The 18,964-nt window shown below is 35.4% G+C and overlaps 1 protein-coding gene across 1 annotated transcript in view; it reads right to left on the bottom strand.

The window, feature by feature from the left end:
* The window catches only part of HDAC9 (histone deacetylase 9), a 654,335-nt gene that overhangs the window by 217,631 nt on the left and 417,740 nt on the right, over nucleotides 1-18,964 (bottom strand). The window contains exons 13-14 of the mRNA XM_046668931.1: nucleotides 16,220-16,397; nucleotides 2,535-2,668 (exon numbers count right to left, since the gene is read on the bottom strand). Of these exons, the coding sequence (XP_046524887.1) occupies nucleotides 2,535-2,668; nucleotides 16,220-16,397 (312 nt within the window). The remainder of the gene's footprint in view (nucleotides 1-2,534; nucleotides 2,669-16,219; nucleotides 16,398-18,964) is intronic.

Raw genomic sequence — 18,964 nt, 5'->3', positions numbered from 1 at the left:
TATGTCAAGAAAAAGAGTGTTCTGTTTGCATTATTGCAAAGTTTTGGATCAAACTTTTGTGCTTGGTCTTCATTGAGAGCAAATCTGCTGATCTGGGCTTTCAAGTGCATCATGTGTTAACTGTGTGATTGTTCACCAGAGAGACTCTTATATACCTGACTGGGCTGGGTCTATACACTCATTCTCATCAGCCCCACAGTGCTTCTGACATTTCACCCTGGGTCTGATATCACAGCAGTTGGTGCTGTAGTATAAACTGAATTTTATCGTTTCAAATAACACAGGACTAAAGTAGTGTGATGTACAAGGAATTTAAAAAGATTGATCAGATAGGGATGATAACAGACTTTTAAATTTTAAGACCAGTGTGAACCATATTACATTCCATTTATTTCTGCACTTTGCTTCCTCCATAAACAGTACTCTTTCAGGTGACAGATTTAAGGAACACCACAATCTAGCAATACATTTGAGGGCTGTGAGCAGCCGCTGCTAATCTGAAGTGGCTGGGGTAAAGCTCCAGGATATAGCAAAGACCTTAACATGAAAAGATGCAAACAGCCATGCCTCAGGTGGCAAGAGCACAGAACGACTGCCAAGCTGGCAAACATCCATAGCAGATACAAAGGTGGGACTGGAAAGCCACATTAAGAAATGTCCATTAAGAACAGGCCACCACAAAAACGTCTCCTTGCTGGTTTACTTTATGTACTCCATATGGGATTATGCACACAACAGAGTGGTCTGGCCTCCAAAATGCATCATCAAAAACATGAAAATCTTAAAGAGAAGTCTAAAATTTACCAAAGGAGTATGAAAGCCTTCTGCCACATAATATGGATGCTACTGGCAAAAGATGAATAATAGACTTTCAGTCAGGAAAGAATCAGAGAAATAAATCTAGCTCAAATTCCTTCTCTTTGGGGTTTCTAGGTAAAGGATATATTTAATCAAAAGCAGAACTTAAAATATGAAAAACATTAGATAATTCTATTATAAACATATAATAACACTTGTGAAACTAAATCTGTACACACTGCTTTGGTCTATTCATTTACAATCTCAACTGCTGAATGACCCATAGACATTATCTATGTTTTGATATAAAGAAAATAACCACTTAGTTTCCCTGTGAGATATATTATTCATCTTCAAAAGAGAAAATCAATAAAGAAAATAATTTATCCTTAGAAATGAACGCACTGAATGAATGACTCTGCATCTTAAATAGTCAGTTATTTTTCTACTTTGCAGAAAAGAATGATCTGACCAATGTAGCCCATGCTATCAAATATAGGCAAATGCACTTTAAGAAACATTCTGTTTGCTTTGGCATTTCTATTTCAACTGAAATATTTTACAGGTTCACTTTAAACTAAATTGGCTCTGAGTAGGAATTTTCTTGACTACATTTTGGGTTTCCAAAGTTATTTAACACAAAACTTGTTGCAAAAGATTGCTTCTTGATTTTGTCAAAGTATAGTGAATCTAATATGGTCTCAGTTTCATCCTGACATAACTATGGTCAAAATATTATCCATTCAATTCCTTCCCAAACTGGTAAGAACAACATTGGATTTCCTTTAATGATCTGCAAAGAAGGACAACAGGACCAAATAGCAACAGGTTAAATTGTCAGTCTGTAAGAACAGGGACCATATTTGCCTTGTGAAATTCCGTAATTCTAGACCCTAGAACACATGTGGAACATAATACAGACCCAGGAAAAAGTACTTTTTATCAATAAATGTTAAAGTAGTGTGCAAAAATACATATGGGATTTTTTCAATGTTTTAGACTCAAATATAGAATGTTATTGGATCTTAGGCAACAATGGACATTTACAGTAACTAAATCAGACAGCTGCTGGTTCTTATATATTTTGCAAGTTTGACGATGGGAGCCTTTTTGAATTGATACCGTTTTTAATTTTAACCTTTGAAAGCCTAAAGAAATAGATTTTTCTAAATGAAAAATAAGACTCATCAGGAATCTGCAGAAATAAGTCTAAAGAAATATTGACAAAATAAAAGTATTCAAACCTCTACCATAAAAATATCGAAACAGCCACTTCAATAAAAAGAAGTGATTTTTATTGGTAAGAAGACAGTTAATCTTTTACATCTAGTCATTTCCACAAGGCAAAATTGGCATATATCTGATTTCAAAGCACAGCTTATAACAAGCACTTAGCACCTAACAGTTTATGAATAGTTTCTCAGAAAATTGACTGAATAAATTATACCTATTTGGAAACAAGAATGATACCTTGTGGGAAAAAAAAAAAATGCTGCAATAATAGCACACACACATCAGGCAGCTGCTCAGTCCATCAACTTTAACTGAGTACCTACTGTGTGTGCCCAGCCTAGAGGTCAGGTCATAAGTTCTGTACTACTGGTGTCTATGATGGTTCATCAATTATAGTGTTTACGCTACAGGGTCAACATTTTTCTGGTACTATCCAAATGAATACTGGCCTCTTTATATGATTTATTTAAGTAAGTAAAAGAGTGTGGCCAATTCAGGATTACCTCACATTTATTTAGCAGCCCTGTTTCTTGCAGCCGTGACCAGATGCTCTGTATTCGTCCAGCATGCTCAGGGTGGGTGGTGGAATTACCACAAATGCACTGGTGTTTCAGCATCAGGGGGTCGTAGGCAATTCCTTAGGACAAAAAAACAGCACAAGATTGAGTAATGATACAAGTTAGATGACAATATGATTACTCCAAAAAAGGCATTCTTCTAAAGTAAATTTACAAGTAGAGAAATAATACATATCTGCAAAGTCCCAGGAGCACATAAAAGCTATTTAGTCCTCTGTATCTGGATATATATGCAAAGAAAAGTTAACTCATGGATTAATCAGTACTCAGATCCTGGCTTAGTAAATCTGTAAAGTGATGAAGATGGTGATATTTTAAGAAACTTCAAATTAAAAAAGAAATACTGTAATTTTACCAGTATCTTAAATCATTATGAAGTATTTTCAGATGGAAAATTCAATTCAATAAAGGTTTAAATTTTACACTGAAGTCACAAAATAAGCTGATTCTTTAAATTGTGACTTTATTTCATGAGTAATTCTAGCCTCACTTTACATCAGGTTTATATCCTTGCAATAAACTGGAAGACTTTCCAACTGCTTGCCTATTCTGCTTAGCAATTCCTTCAAAGTTGTGCAAAGTTGTGCAGAAAGAATGTCTTCTTTGCTTACTGTGCTGTTCTCATAATTTGTGCCAATCTGTAAGCAAAATGGGATATTGCAGATTTTATAATATTGTGGGACATCTGAAGTGTTTCTTTTAAAAAATGAATTGCAATACCTTTAGTAGAGATTACATAGATACTTAACGAATAAAACCTGATTTTAAATTATCATGAGTTAACATATTTCATATTTCAATTAGACTCTATGATGGAAAAGATATCATAAAAACTGATGAAATAAACTATATTAGGGATACATAAAATAGGACTTTTCTTTTTCTTTTTTTCTTTTGGTGAGGAAGATTGCCCCTAAGTTAATATCTGTTGCCAATCTTCCTCCTTTTGCTTGAGGAAGATTATCACTGAGCTAACATCTGTGCCAATCTTCCTCTATTTTGTATGTGGGATGCCACCACAGCATGGCTTGATGAGCGGTGTGTAGGTCTGCATGAGATCTGAACCTGCAAACCCCAGGCTGCTGAAGTGGAGCCCATGAACTTAACCACTACACCACCGGGCTGGCCTACAATAGGACTTTTTAAAGCAACAAATTAGATGATAATTATAATTGGTTAATTTTGAAAAGATTTTCTCCCTTCACCTGATTCCTTGGGGGGAAACATGTTACTTACAAAATTGCCTGACCTAAGAAATTATTTAACCAATCAAATATTCCAATAAAATTACCATCAAAATACATCCTCTAGGGGCATGAAGTGAGGGCAGAAGAATCCATGATAAGAAATTAAAGAGCAATAATAAGTATCTATTCAAGAACAGATAAGTACCAGCAATTTACGTTGTAAAGTAAGTTTAATTAACGTATTTTATTTTCCCTTTGACCTACATTATTGTGTTAGAGGAATGTTACTCAAGAGGGGAAGAACCGCCCCCCCAACCCCAGCCACCAAAGTGGAGAGTGTGAACTTAACCACTACACCACCAGGCTGGCCCCAACATCCATTCTTAAGACTCAAATGCCTTCAAAATCCAATCCTATGCCCCGAATCACATTTTCATCATCACTGCTGATCTCTCTTCTCAGCAGTACACTTGCACACTTGTCTATTCAACTGCCCATCCAAAATCTCCATTTGGCTGTCTAATAAAGTGAGGATGTCTCAGATTTGAGTTCACAATCTTACACCACACAGTGTTCCTTCTTTCAGTAAAGGACATCATGATCTGCCATTGCACATGCAAGAAAGCTTAGTGTCCTCTTGATACTCTCTCTCTAATGAACCAAGAAGTAGTGCCTGTTTTCCCTCCAAAATACATCTTGAATCACTTACTTCTTATCTCCAATGCCAAACCCATACACAATCCAAGGTACTATTATCTCTAATCTAAACCCCTGAGCTAGCCTTGTAACTGGCTACCTGACTTTCACTCTATTCCATTTACCACACAAGGTAGCTACTTTTGCTTAAATCCTTTGTCGACCTCACAGATAAGATTAAAATTTCTCAAGGCCAGCATCAATAGGCCCCTTTCCACTTCTCCAGCTTCATCTCATACACTTTCCTCCCTTGATCTCTAGTTCTCCCATAAAGGCCTACCTTCCATTCCTCAAAAGGATCAAAATCATAGCTGCTTTACAATCTCCATACATGCAGTTCTGTCTCTGCCAAAAAATTCTTCCTTCCTGCTCCTCATTTGGCTAATTCCTCTTCATTCTTCAACGTTGTTTTAATGTCACTTCCTCAACAAAGCATTCCCTGAGATCTTTACTATATATTATATATCTGTATCTATCTATATCTATCTCTCTCTCTATATATATTAGGTCTCTACTATATGTTCTCATAGCATTTCTAGGTCTTCTTCAGAGTGATTACCACAATTATGTAATTGTTGTATAATCTTGTTAATTGCACATTTTCTTCACTATCTGGTAAAATATATGAAAGCACAGACTAGAGTTATATTGTTTATCACTGAACTCTTAGATCTGTAAACGTGCTTGGAATATAGTAGATCCTCGAAAGTATTTTTAATGAATGAATGAAAAACATAAATAAATGAGTGAATGCTAAAACTAGGTCAGATATCTCCATGATAAAGCCTTCCTTGATAAACCTCACTGACAGATCTCCTTTAACTCCTAAAGTTTTTGTAGCCTTACTTCTGCAGTATTTTACCTTTTATTTTATATGTCTTAATCTTCCTACTGGCAAGTGCCTCTAATACAGGCATTTATTTTACTCAGTTTCATATTTTTACATGGCATTTTGCACAAAAAGGAGATAAATAAATATTTGTAAATAAAGTCAAAAGGAAGACATAAAGGACGGCAGAAAGGAAAGCAGGCAGGCATAAAAAGTAACATTCAAAATATAAAGATATATAAGACATGTCTTCACAATTCAGATATATCAAGTATTTATGAGTTCCTGTTACATAAGAGGAACTATTTAACATATTTTCAACCACAGTTTCATACTACATAAAAGATATACTAATGATAACAAGGAAACAAAAAATGTACTATCTCCCTCATTTTGAAAACATATTCTTCAAAAGTAGAGATTCTAATCAAGTTGCTTAACTTTTCACTATTTCATCTCTTGACCTATCTAACTTTACCTCCTTAGTAATTGTTCCTCTTTTAACAATACTTTCTCCATAAACCACTGCCAAAATATATATATATATGTGAAACAGGTTATGGTAGCTGGAAGTTATTGCCAAGTATCTGGAGATTATAATACAAAGTCCAGGAGCTCTTGGAAAGACATTTGAATTTAAGGGGAAATAAATAAAGTCTGGAACCCCAAACCTCCACTTACTCATCTTAATGATGTAGCAATGAGGTGTTAACAGGTAGACTGCAAGGTGAGACTTTAACCTCATCCTTCATTTCCATTCCTTTCCTCTCTCTTTTTTTCTTTTCTTTCTTTTTTTCAAAAACAAAGACTTACAGAGTGAGAAATAAGCCCTGCTCTTCTCTTTGGGATTCATATGGAATTCTACTTTTCTTTGAGCCTTTCTGCCTCACTGGCTGCCATTTGCAACATAAACCAATGGATCAATCTCTCTCTTGATCAATGGGACAAGAGTTAAAATTAGGACTGGGGAGAATACACAAAGGAGTCTTAACATAAAGTCTTTACCTGAATTTAACCCTAGCAGTTTATTTTCTACCAAAAAGAATACTAACTCAAAAAGTTCTGATACCTTTTTTAGATAAGCTTGGACTTAGCACTTCCTCTGGCTCTCAGTTCTATTAATTTTTTTTAATTAATTAATTTATTTAATTTTTATTTTTTTCGGATGTACATCATATGTCGAATTCTGTATATGTTACCTCATGTTCACCACCCGAACACTAATTATAGTGCATCCTCTCACATGTGACCCTAATCACCCCTTTTGCCCTCCTCCCTCCCTCCTTCCCCAATGGTAACCACCAGTCCAATCTCCAATGCTACATGCTTTTTTTTTTTTTGTCGTTTTTATCTTCTACTTATGAGTGAGATCATATGGTATTTGACTTTCTCCCTCTGACTTATCTCACTCAGCATAATACCCTCAAGGTCCATCCATGTTATCACAAATGGCCGGATTTCGTCATTTTTTATGGCTGAGTAGTAGTCCATCATGTATAAATACCACATCTTCTTTATCCATTCATCCCTTGATGGGCACCTAAATTGCTTCCATGTCTTGGCTATTGTGTATAATGCTGCAATGAACATAGGGGTGCAAGTATCTTTATGCCTTTGTGTTTTCAAGTTCTTTGGATTAATACCCAGCAGTGGAATAGCTGGATCATATGGTAGATCTATCCTTAATTTTCTGAGGATACTCCATAGTGCTTTCCATAGTGGCTGCACCAATTTGCACTGCCACCAGCAGTGAACAAGGGTTCCCTTTTCTCCACACCCTCTCCAACATTTGTTGTTTCCTGTCTTGTTAATTATAGCCATTCTGACCGGAGTGAGGTGATACCTCATTGTAGTTTTGATTTGCATTTCCCTGATAGCTAATGATGTTGAGCATCTTTTCATATGCCTGTTGGCCATCTGTATATCTTCTTTGGAGAAATCTCTGTTCAGATCTTTTGCCCATTTTCTAATTGGATTGCTAGTTTTTTTTGTTGTTGAGTTGTATGAGTTCTTTGTATATTTTGGATATTAACCCCTTATCTGATATGTGGTTTGCAAATATCTTCTCCCAATTTTTAGGTTGTCTTTTCGTTTTGTTGATGGTTTCCTTTGCTGTACAGAAGGTTTTCAGTTTGATGTAGTCCCATTTGTTCATTTTTTCTTTTGTTTCCCTTGCCCGGTCAGATATGGGACTTGAAAATATGCTGCTCAGACCAATGTCATAGAGCGTACTCCCTATGTTTTCTTCTAGAAGTCTCATGGTTTTGGGTCTTACATTCAAGTCTTTAATCCATTTTGAGTTGATTTTTCTGTATGGTGTATGTATGTATGTATGTAAGGGAATAGTCTACTTTCATTCTTTTGCACGTGGCTGTCCAGTTTTCCCAACACCATTTATTGAAGAGACTCTCCTTTCTCCATCGTATGCTCTTGGCTCCCTTGTCGAATATTAGCTGTCCATAAACATGTGGGTTTACTTCTGGGCTCTCAATTTTGCTCCATTGATCTGTGTGTCTGTTTTTGTGCCAGTACCATGCTGTTTTGGTTACTATGGCTTTGTAGTATAATTTGAAATCGGGGAGTGTGATACAAATAAATAAAATCAGAAATGAAAGAGGAGAGATTACAACGGACACCTCAGAAATACAAAAGATAATAAGAGAATACTATGAAAAGCTATATGCCAACAAATTGGATAGTCTAGAAGAAATGGATAAATTCTTAGAAACATATAACCTTCCAAAACTGGACCAAGAACATGTAGAAAATTTGAATAGATCGATCACCAGAAAGGAGATGGAAACAGCAATCAAAAACCTCCCAAAAAATAAAAGTCCAGGACCAGATGGCTTCCCTGGTGAATTCTACTAAACATTCAAAGAAGACTTAATACCTATCCTTCTCAAACTCATCCGAAAAATTGAAGAGGAGGGGAGGCTTCCTAACTCCTTCTATGAAGCAAACAGTATCCTGATACCAAAACCAGACAAGGACAACATAAAAAAAGAAAATTACAGGCCAATATCACTGATGAACATCAATGCAAAAATCGTCAACAAAATACTAGCAAATCGAATACAACAGTACATTAAAAAGATATACATCATGATCAAGTGGGTTTCATTCCGGGGATGCAGGGATGGTTCAACATGCGCAAATCTATCAACGTGATACACCACATTAACAAGATGAGGAACAAAAATCACATGATCAGCTCAATAGATGCAGAGAAAGCATTTGACAAGATACAGCATCTATTTATGATAAAAACTCTAAATAAAATGGGTATAGAAGGAAAATACCTCAACATAATAAAGGCCATATATGACAAACCCACAGCAAATATCATTCCAAATGAGAAAAACTGAAAGCTATCCCTCTAAGAACAGGAACCAGACAAGGATTCCCACTGTCACCTCTCTTATTTAACATAGTATTGGAAGTCCTAGCCAGAGCAATCAGGCAAGAAAAAGAAATAGAAGGGATCCACATTGGAAAAGAAGAAGTGAAACTGTCACTCTTTGCAGACTACATGATTTTATATCTAGAAAACCCTAAAGAGTCCACTAAAAATCTTTTAGAAATAATAAAGGAATACAGTCAAGTTGCGGGATACAAAATCAATGTACAAAAATCGGTTGCGTTTCTATACACTAACAATGAAGCAGCAGAAAGAGAAATTAAGAATACAATCCCATTTACAATTGCAACAAAAAGAATAAAATACCTAGGAATAAACTTAACCAAAGAGGTGAAAGATCTGTACACCAAAAACTATAAAACATTGTTGAAATAAATCGAAGAAGACACAAAGAAATGGAAAGATATTCCGTGCTCTTGGATTGGAAGAATTAACATTGTTAAAATGTCCATACTTCCTAAAGCAATCTATAGATTCAACGCAATCCCTATCAAAGTTCCAACAACATTTTTTACAGAAATAGAGAAAAGAATCCTAAAATTTATATGGAACAACAAAACACCCCAGATAGCCAAAGGATTCCTGAGAAAAAAGAACAAAGCTGGAGGTATCTCAGTTCTATTAAAAGAGATAAGGACTTGAAGCACTCAGTGTAGTGTACTATCTTTCCATTTTCTTAATCATTACATGTAGTTAAGTCATTATTTAGCCATGGAATCCATTTATGTCTTCAGGTTTATACCTAGTCTCATATGACACTGTTGGGCTGAATCCACCTTGTTCTATTAGGAAAGTTGAATCTTGAGATCTAAAACTCCTGATCCTGATTCCTAGTTCTCAACGTTCAACTTCGTATTGCTTTTCTGGTAAATGCCTGAGGTTTCATACCTTCCCAAGGTATTTGGTCAACAACGCTTACTAAACACCATGTAGGGCCAGGACTGAACTAAGGACTATAGTACAATACAAGAACATGGAACATGATCTCTCTCCTGAAAGATGCAGATTCAGGAAACAGTCATTGAATGCTCATTATGATCTAGGTACCAGCAACTTCATTTTATTATATTTAATTTATTATCTAGTAGTAAAGGTGAGGCATATACAAACATAGTTATAGGACGTGCATTTAAAAAACTCTGTATGGTAAAGGAAGGAAAAAATTATGGGGCTAGGAGGTCAAAGACAATCTCTTAAAAATAAAAAAATATTTTACAAAAATTGATCTGAAATGGGTGGAATTACTGAAATGGATAGAAGGGGCTATTTTGAAGCAAGGATCAGATCCAATAACCTCCAGATCATACCCACAACATCACTGTTACACTTTCTAGCCATAATTCTAATCAATCCATTGAGGCTATCTTGCCTTATTTTTTCTTTCTACTATACTCTTTACATTCTAACACCTGTAATATTTGTTACAGTATCTTTTAACAGGAACACTTAAATCAAAGTACCAGATAGCAAAATTTTTAATTATGTGTGAAACTTGATTTGTCCAGTGAGCAAAGGAAATATCCAAAAATGATTGTTTAAAATTTGCTTAATTGTGCCTCTGAGTAAATAAGAAGTATTTTCTAAGACTTATAGTTTTTTTCTTTTCCATGTAAATCATCTTATCAGACTATCAGACAGCTAAAAAGGAAGTGAGTGGAAGAAATTCCACTTTTGGCCTTCCAACTGACACTATATGAAAGTCTGTTAGAACCTAGGAATTGGATTAAGTGTTGCAATTCAACTAGACAGCCAAGGAGGAGATTGTACCAACATGTAAGTTGGCAAAAAGTGAAGTCAAACACAATTCACTAGACATTTCCTGGCAAAATATCTGGAAAGATTTCTCTACATTCAAGAATAAGTGAGCAGGAAAAGAAAAAAACAGAGTCTATGAGAATATGCCACAGAAAGTGTAAAGGAAACATCATTCCTACTACTTAGCTCAATGAACATGATTTACTTAGGAACCAAAACAAGATTTTAGAAAACTTTTTGGCATCTTCAAATGTCAAAAGACATTGGTCCTACAAAATAGGAGTCAAAAGCTAAAAGGAGACATCAAGCTAAATTAATGAGTAAAAAGAAAGATGGATAAGATAAGGACTACAAGAAAACTAAACTAATAATAGCAAAATTAAGATCTATATTGGAGGCAACAAAAAAAAGAATTTACATTTCAAAAAACCAGATCAGTGCTATTGAATTCAAGCTTAGAGATGTACACAATGAGAGGAAAATAGGGAGACAATGGAGAGCTCAACACAAAATTGTGATTGCTCTTGAGGAAGAAATCAGATTAACTGAGTAATAGGAATAATTGAAGAATTTTTTTATAAGTAGAAAGAGACACATGCATGAGTATGCAACTACAAATGCTCAACATAAAGATGATTTGTTTTTTTAAATTAACAGGATAAAGAAAATATACTATGAGACTCCAACAAAGAATGAACAGGCTGCCCACAAAGAAACACACAGAAGGATGGCCTCAGAATTCTCTTTAATGCTAAACTCAGCCTTCTCCTCTTCAATGCCAATGCTTGAGCATTTGACTATATTTCCAGACTTTTCCGACAAAAAATGTGTGCATTAAGTCATCTGTGTCCAAGTATGTATGAAGGTAATAGGATGACATTCTTAGGCATAGGAAAGCCAAAAGTACTTAAAAATTTAAAAAAAATATATATTTTACACATATACATATACATATATACACATATACATATACATATATATGTATAACTAATAAATACTTATAAATATATATGCTATATGTTATATGTTAATAAATATGATATATGTGATCAAGTTCAGTTAATCTCCTAAATAAATAAGATAGCTATTTTTATCATCTTCAGTGAGAATTAGATGAGAAAATTTTGGATGAGTTTTTCAGGAGAAATTTCAAGCAGATATACCTGAGAACAGTAATTTCAAAATTGATTATCTACCCAAAGGAAATTAATATCTCCATTCTGATACAAGGTAGTGACAAAACTTACTCTGGGAGGTCTTAAAACACACACATACACACATATACGTACACACATAAACAATTACACACATACATACACTTATAGATAGACACACACATGAACACAGACATGCATAATGCTTTTCTGTACTCTGTTAAAGAGAGGCACATAGGAAGAGGAAAGAAATACTGAAAACAAATAAATATATATTTATTTATAGTTACCTCTAAGTGATAGAATCATGAGTGATTCTCCTGTACAGTTGTTTAGATTTACCAAATTGCCTTCAATGAACAAGTATCATTTTTTTGTAATTAATAAAAATATAAATTTTACCCCCAAATTTCACTTAACATACGAATGACCTTTTTTGGTATAATTTTATGGAATTCATGTCTTTTTACTCATTTCATTTATTTGTCCATTTGTTTGTTAATTCATTTATTTATTATACAGTAAACATATATACTGAGTACCTTCAATGTGCCAGCCATGAACCTAAGTGCTAGGGTTAGAGGAAACAGAAAAACAGTTTCTTACTCATGGAGAGTACATTGAAACACAATCCCCAAAATAAGTAAATAATTACAATTTTTGAGGGAAAAATACAGTTTGTTAGGCGAGACCATAATAGATTTTATTTGGATTTAGCTGGCCAAGCAAGGTTTCCTGAAGGAAAATATAATATAAACTAAAACTTCAAGGATTTACTTGAGTTAGTTTGACTTGGGAAAATATCTTTCATTAAAAAACAGAAAAAAAGGCCAGTGTTGCTCTTCTCATACTGAAACATTCAAATGTATTTCACTTTCCATCATAATGTTCCACCTACTAAACATCAATTTACAAACTCTTGTTACCAAGTTATTTTTAATGGCTCTCACAAATGTTGGTTTAGTTTGAGCATGATGATTCTATTTTACATTAGTCTCTGACTAAAAAGATAATGTTACAAAAAAAGAATTTACTCAAAGATTATGTAAACTAACATAGCGTTGGGAGAAAGAAGACCCTACTGGGTGATAGGGAAGATAAAATCAACCAAACTTATTTGCCATTAAATTCTTATTTCAATAAATCCCTTTTGGTATAAACTAGAACAATTATATCATCTACTGTCAATGCCCTGTTGTGAGCCATGGCCAATCCTCATCTCTCTTAGGAATGGCTGAGTAGAAGAGATGACTATGGCACAGAAAATAAAATACATTGCCCTTTCTTTAGTCATCAGAACTCATATAAACACCATACTTTGGCTTTAAATAGGATGAGAAAAGCACCTCTTAAATGGAATATTATTGCAAAAATTGAATATTATTACTCATATTCCAATATAATATAAAATCCATTTGAATATGTGGCAACCTGCTTTACAACACATATTCTTCATTATTACTACAGCAGGTGCACAATCATATGCTCTTCTTGTCCATCCTAGAAATAGCTTCATCCAGGCTCTCCATAGGGCCAGCAGGTGGTGGCTCCTTCTTAGTCTCTGTTTCTTCATCCATTTAAGTCCTCACGGGAAGTGGACTCGAGACTTCATCTTTCAACAACTGTCTAAACGTAGACAACATTCTCCTCTTGGAACATTGTTTTATTCTGTACAAAAAGTGGGTGGTGTGGCTACTCCAGTTGGCTGCTGAGGATCCACATGGAGGGTAAAGATTTGAGTGGTGTGCCTTGAAAATTACGTAAGTTTAGTATTAAATAACTTTTTAGTTGTGCCAAAAAGTGTAGCTCTTACAGAATGGATTTAAGCAAATCGTCTACATTAACATTGTATTTGGTCTCTCTTCCTTACTTTTTAGTGGAACAAACTATTGAGTGTGTGAGATTGCATGACTTTCTTTTGAAAACACTTAAATATTCCCAAAGAAAATATTTGAATCTCACTTTTAATTTTTTAAATGTATCTACAACGAATAGATGTTAAAAAGTCAAAAGAAAGGAGTGTAATATTTAAAAATAATTGTTTTCAAACATAGTACAAATGAAAGCCTTCAGAGTTCACCTCTAAAATCAAGACCATTAGAAATACTAAAATGAATTTGGAGATCAAGTGGATTAGAAGAGTATGCAGGCTACAGGGGAAATTTAAGTTTGGATTAAAGCCAGAACAATATGTGGAGGAGCAACGTGAAGAAGGTGCATGTCACTTTCCTTGGATTTGGAAAAGCACTAAATGAAAGCCACCAGCCAAAACATATTTTTAATCCCAATGACAGCAGAGGGGCAATTAGCAGATACATAAATTACATTTTGCATGATTTTTCTAAAACTTTATTGAGCCTTTTAATTTTAAGAATTTAAGTGTTAGGATGCAACATTTTTAAGGTCAAATAAGACAATAAGAAGGTTTTTCTCTACAGAAATATATAACCTTCTAATCACTTAGTCATTCTTTAACCAGAACACTAATTCCAAAGTAACCTGCACTTTCAGTGTTTTCAAATTTGAACTAGCAAATTCATAAATGTTTATGATTATATGTACATACATATTACACAAATTAATATTTGTGATTCAACTAAAATTTATTGAATGTCTATTAAGAACAAAATCCTATGTTTTTCAAAATACAGGTTTATATAATCTCTCCTAATTGTGTTTACAATATAAACTCTGAAAAATTTCAGACATTATGGTCGTCTGAAATGACCCAGTCTTTAATTTGAATGACTAGGTTATGTTTAAGTCATGCTTATGTTATTAGGTTTGCAGCCCACCCTTTCACCTGGATTCTGCTAAAGCCTACAAACCCTTTTCATTTGGCAATACTGTTTTCTCAAAGTTGTAGGATATTTCTAATACTCAGAGATTGTGCCTCATTTATATTGAATTAGCATATAAAACTAGAGGAAACCAAATCATGTCAGGAAAGGGCCACTCCTCTTAACCAAGAGGATTACAATAGACAGCAGCACACATAGGAATAGCACCATCAAACTTTATAATTGAGCTCACTTTTAAATTAAGGACATGATTTTGAGTGAATGGAATTGGCATAATGATAAGATGGTTGCTACTCCTTGTTCTCTGAAAGCTATGGCCAAACAAAAAAAACTTTCAGGAAAAAGAATTGAGATTTAAGAATTGTAATTCTTTAAGGATTGTAAGTCTACTGCTATGACTACTTACAAAAAGTGTTCCTCTACACCATGTATCTGGCTTTGAGCAAAAGCCCTAAAGACCAGGGATAGAACTAGGCATGACCGATCCAAGAGGCTTCCGCTGACACTGGGCTGCAGTCTTGGGTCATCTGGGATATGGGGTCATGTCTGCTATGCTCCAAGAAAGAGAGGCATCAGAGGCAGTGACTAATGTGGTGAAAGAAATATATCCAAATATACCCAGTTGTAGCTCCTAGTATGAAATGTTGGCTTGTAGTATAACATATTATAAAAAGTAGCTCCTATGAACGCTTATTAAAGTTATCTGTCACAGTTAAATAACTTGGCCATTTCATCCATTGATTTTTAAATAAAAGATGATATCAAGGCTTAGGAATGTGATTTCAGAAAAAGTATTTTAACTTTTCCAAGCACAAAGGGTTGCATGAGGTCAGAGAAGCCACAAAAACAAACTCTGAATCCTGAAAATTGATTCAAAAATAAATCAGATAACCTGTGAGAGCCTTTGGAGGAAGGTACATATGAATTCTCTCCTTGCTACACCCAAGTATGAGTCCCTTAGGAGTATAATATCTTTCATTTGGTCAGCCACAGATTGAGAGCAGGGGAAAAGAAAGGGGCCCAGCAGACAGAAGGGAACATTTATCCACATGGGTATTTATGGTACGTGGGTATTTATGGCACAGTTCCTTTGTAAAGGGAATAGCACCTCTTTTTGTGTGTGTGTTCCAGACTTGACCTTCTTCTGGCCTTGGAATTATCTGGTTTGTTTTCCTCTGGAGCCAAGCTCTGAAATATCAAACACAGCTGTAGGCAAAGGAAGAGGTTGGTCAAATAGCCCACCCAGAGGCGCCATAACAAATGGAAACAGAACTAACGTATGTAGAATTAAGCAAGGGTTGCCTTGGCACCATTGTCTCCCATGAGTCATTTGTACGGGAAGTCAGAAGAAAACAGTGAAACAAACAAAACAACAAGAAAAACAAACAGGGAGAGACACTCTTTAGAGTTAAATGAAGTCAAGCATCAAAAATTTCCTAGTGACCAGGACTACTAGAAAGAGGAGATTGAGGAATACTGCTAAAGAATGTTGTAGAGATTTTTGTTTCCAAAAGGGACCCATGCACCTGTTGATGTGTTTTCCAGGCCCGTGAATGATAACAATTTATGAGGCTATTAATACTAAACCCAAGATTTATCAGATGTGCTGTTTGTCTTGTGACCAATATAATCTCATAAAATTTGGGTTGCCTTGGGTTAAAATAGAGCGTTCAGCTATTGGAGCTATTCAGACCATTTAAATCGCTTAATCCTACAAGAACGGTGCATTTAGTCAGCCTATTAGGGAGAGTCTTTAGGGATTCCTACCAGTTGCAGAGCCAGGCTGAAGGGGGCAGTCCATTGCTGGGTGAGGTAAAACGGAGGCAGCAGGAGAGGAATGAGTCTTGGAGCCAAGATGATGTTTCTCTAATCCATCCATACCAACCACAGCCAACTGAGCTTGGTGCACCGAAAGCGCACATGTGTGCTGGGGCTCCAGGAAGGGCTGTTGCCAAGAAAAGAGCACAGTAGAAAGAAACATGAGACAAGCATTGAGGGAGACACTGAGAGCGACATGTCAACAAATTAAGTTCATCAGGTCAGAGACATAATAAACGGTGTGAAGGAAAAAGAAAAAAAATACAGCAAAGGAGAGAAAAAACAAGATCCAGTCAATAAATCCATTCAACAGATGTTTTCACACTGACTGCCAGGGCCTGTCTGCCTGGCTAAGGAGGAGGTGATGGCAGGAGGCCTGTCAGTTTGAACTGACTGAAAGAAACAGACCTTTAACCTCAAGAGGAACATCGACTTAGACTCATTTTCTATCTTGATACCAATGTTTTGAATACAGCCCCAGAACCGTTACAACACAAAGTGGGAGAACAATTCAACTGCTTTCAAACTGCCAATGAGGCTCAATTCTGAAAATTCTATCTTGAATTTATTTCAATAATATTAGTAACAAAATTTATGGGAGCCTAAAAATTACCAACTAAATGGCTATATTTTGATATCTTTCAGACTTCATATAATGGTATGGAACAACGAATTTTTCCTAAATTGTATGGTATAATCCCAATACCATAAAAATTTTAAGTTTCTTTATAGAGTATTAAATATAATCTCAGTGATTTAACAACATTATCATTCATTATACTTCTCAAGTTATCAAATCAAACAGCCAGAGTTTGGAAGCTCCTGGAAGATTCACTTAGTCATTTCTCTGTCTCCGACCACAATCTCTCAAACACAGATAGGCAGCTAATTTAGCTATCGATATTACACAGTGAATATTTCCTCTCTCTTCAACATCAGGGAATTCATAACCTTTGTACTTCTTTTTATGTTTCTTTCCTTTTCCATGTTCTCAACAAACATGGTTAATGCTGCATATAAACATACGAGCTATCATTATGAATATATATTCAGTTACAGACCATAGGCACAATTTCCCAATCTAGAAAAAAATTAAGAATTATTTAAAATTAATTTTAAAATAAGTTATAATTAATGTGTGTTGTTACTTCCGTTTTGCTCTGCAGAATAATCGAACCATCAATCAGTTGGGAGGCATCTTCACATAGTCAGGCTTTGAGCATTTGCTTTGATGATTAGGACAGCTTGGTCAGGATCTAGTTCTAGTTATAACAGTTTTAACACTTCTGCAAGAGTCTACTCTCTTGATTTCTTGAGTGTCTCCATGTTTAATGCCCTGAGGTTACAGCAGTGAGGCTGACATGGTCTCTCCTCTCATGGAACTTACAATCAGAGGGAATGCAAATGTAAACTATGACTTTGGGAATTTTCTATGGGAAAAAGGAGTTTTTCTGCATATGATCTAAAACACACTGGTAAATATATACCTGAATGTTTGTAATATCCATCCCTTCTCTCTCTACCTACTGTAGTCTCCTCTTTAACCCTCATATAAACTAATGCAAAAGGCCCTTGATTGATTGCCCCCTTCTAAGACCAATCCATCCTATCCCTTCCTGCAAGAATTCTCTTCCTAAAGCCCCAATGTAAGCAGAAAGTTGACACAAAAGTCTCTGCAGGTAAACTGAAGTTTGAAGAACCTCCCCAGCTTGTCATTTGGGCTCCTCTTGACCTAAGGTCAACCTGTATTTTCAATGTTAGATCCTCTATTCCTTTTCCAGGTTCTAGCTGAAATCCTATCTACTATATAACAAATATCCCCAGGGCTGCATTATGACTTTTCTTTTTTATTTGAGGAATATTAGCCCTGAGATAACTGCTGCCAATCCTCCTCTTTTCGCTGAGGAAGACTGGCCCTGAGCTAACCTCGGTGCCCATCTTCCTCTACTTTATAAGTGGGATGCCTACCACCACATGGCGTGCCAAGCGGTGCCATCTCCGTACCCGGGATCCGAACCAGCGAACCCTGGGCCGCCGAAGTGGCAAGTGCGCACTTAACCGCTGTGCCACCGGGTAGGTCCTGCATTATGACTTTAATGGGAGCTGGGCACTTCTGCCTTTTTGGGCCCCTTCCTCCATAAAAATAATATTAAAAATTAAAGTTTATGCTTACATTGGCATACATTGCATTCATTATTATAATTCATTTTTTCTTCTGATTAAAATATTGAAATTTAAAACATTTTGTGGGCCCCTTAAGGTCTCATGGGTTTTGGGCACAGTGTCTACTGTGTCTAATGGATATGTTGGCCCTGATCTTTCATGCTTCCACCATCTTTTCTATATCATCCCCTCTAGGTGGGTCTATGAAGCTTCATACTCAGCATTCATATACATCTTCTAAGATCCATTTAAAATTTTATATAGAAACTTTTTAAGTTCCCACATTAAATGTGCTTTCCATTTCCATTACATTCCCACCACATTTTGTTTTTCTCTCTCCTTTTTCTGCCATCATCTTTTATATATTAGAGTTATTGCATGCAATACCTACATATTGAGCTCATACTCTGTGCCACACACTTTGCTGGCATGTTGAGCCTTTTTTATTTTTATTGTCTAGTGAGGAGACAGATACTAAATATTTCTAAATATAATGGAATTATAAATATAATGAGTGTTGTACAGGAAAAA

Source organism: Equus quagga, chromosome 8 (assembly GCF_021613505.1).
Source record: "Equus quagga isolate Etosha38 chromosome 8, UCLA_HA_Equagga_1.0, whole genome shotgun sequence".
NCBI lineage: Eukaryota > Metazoa > Chordata > Mammalia > Perissodactyla > Equidae > Equus > Equus quagga.
Note: the sequence above shows the minus strand (reverse complement) of the source record. Positions and strands in the feature narration are given on the sequence as shown.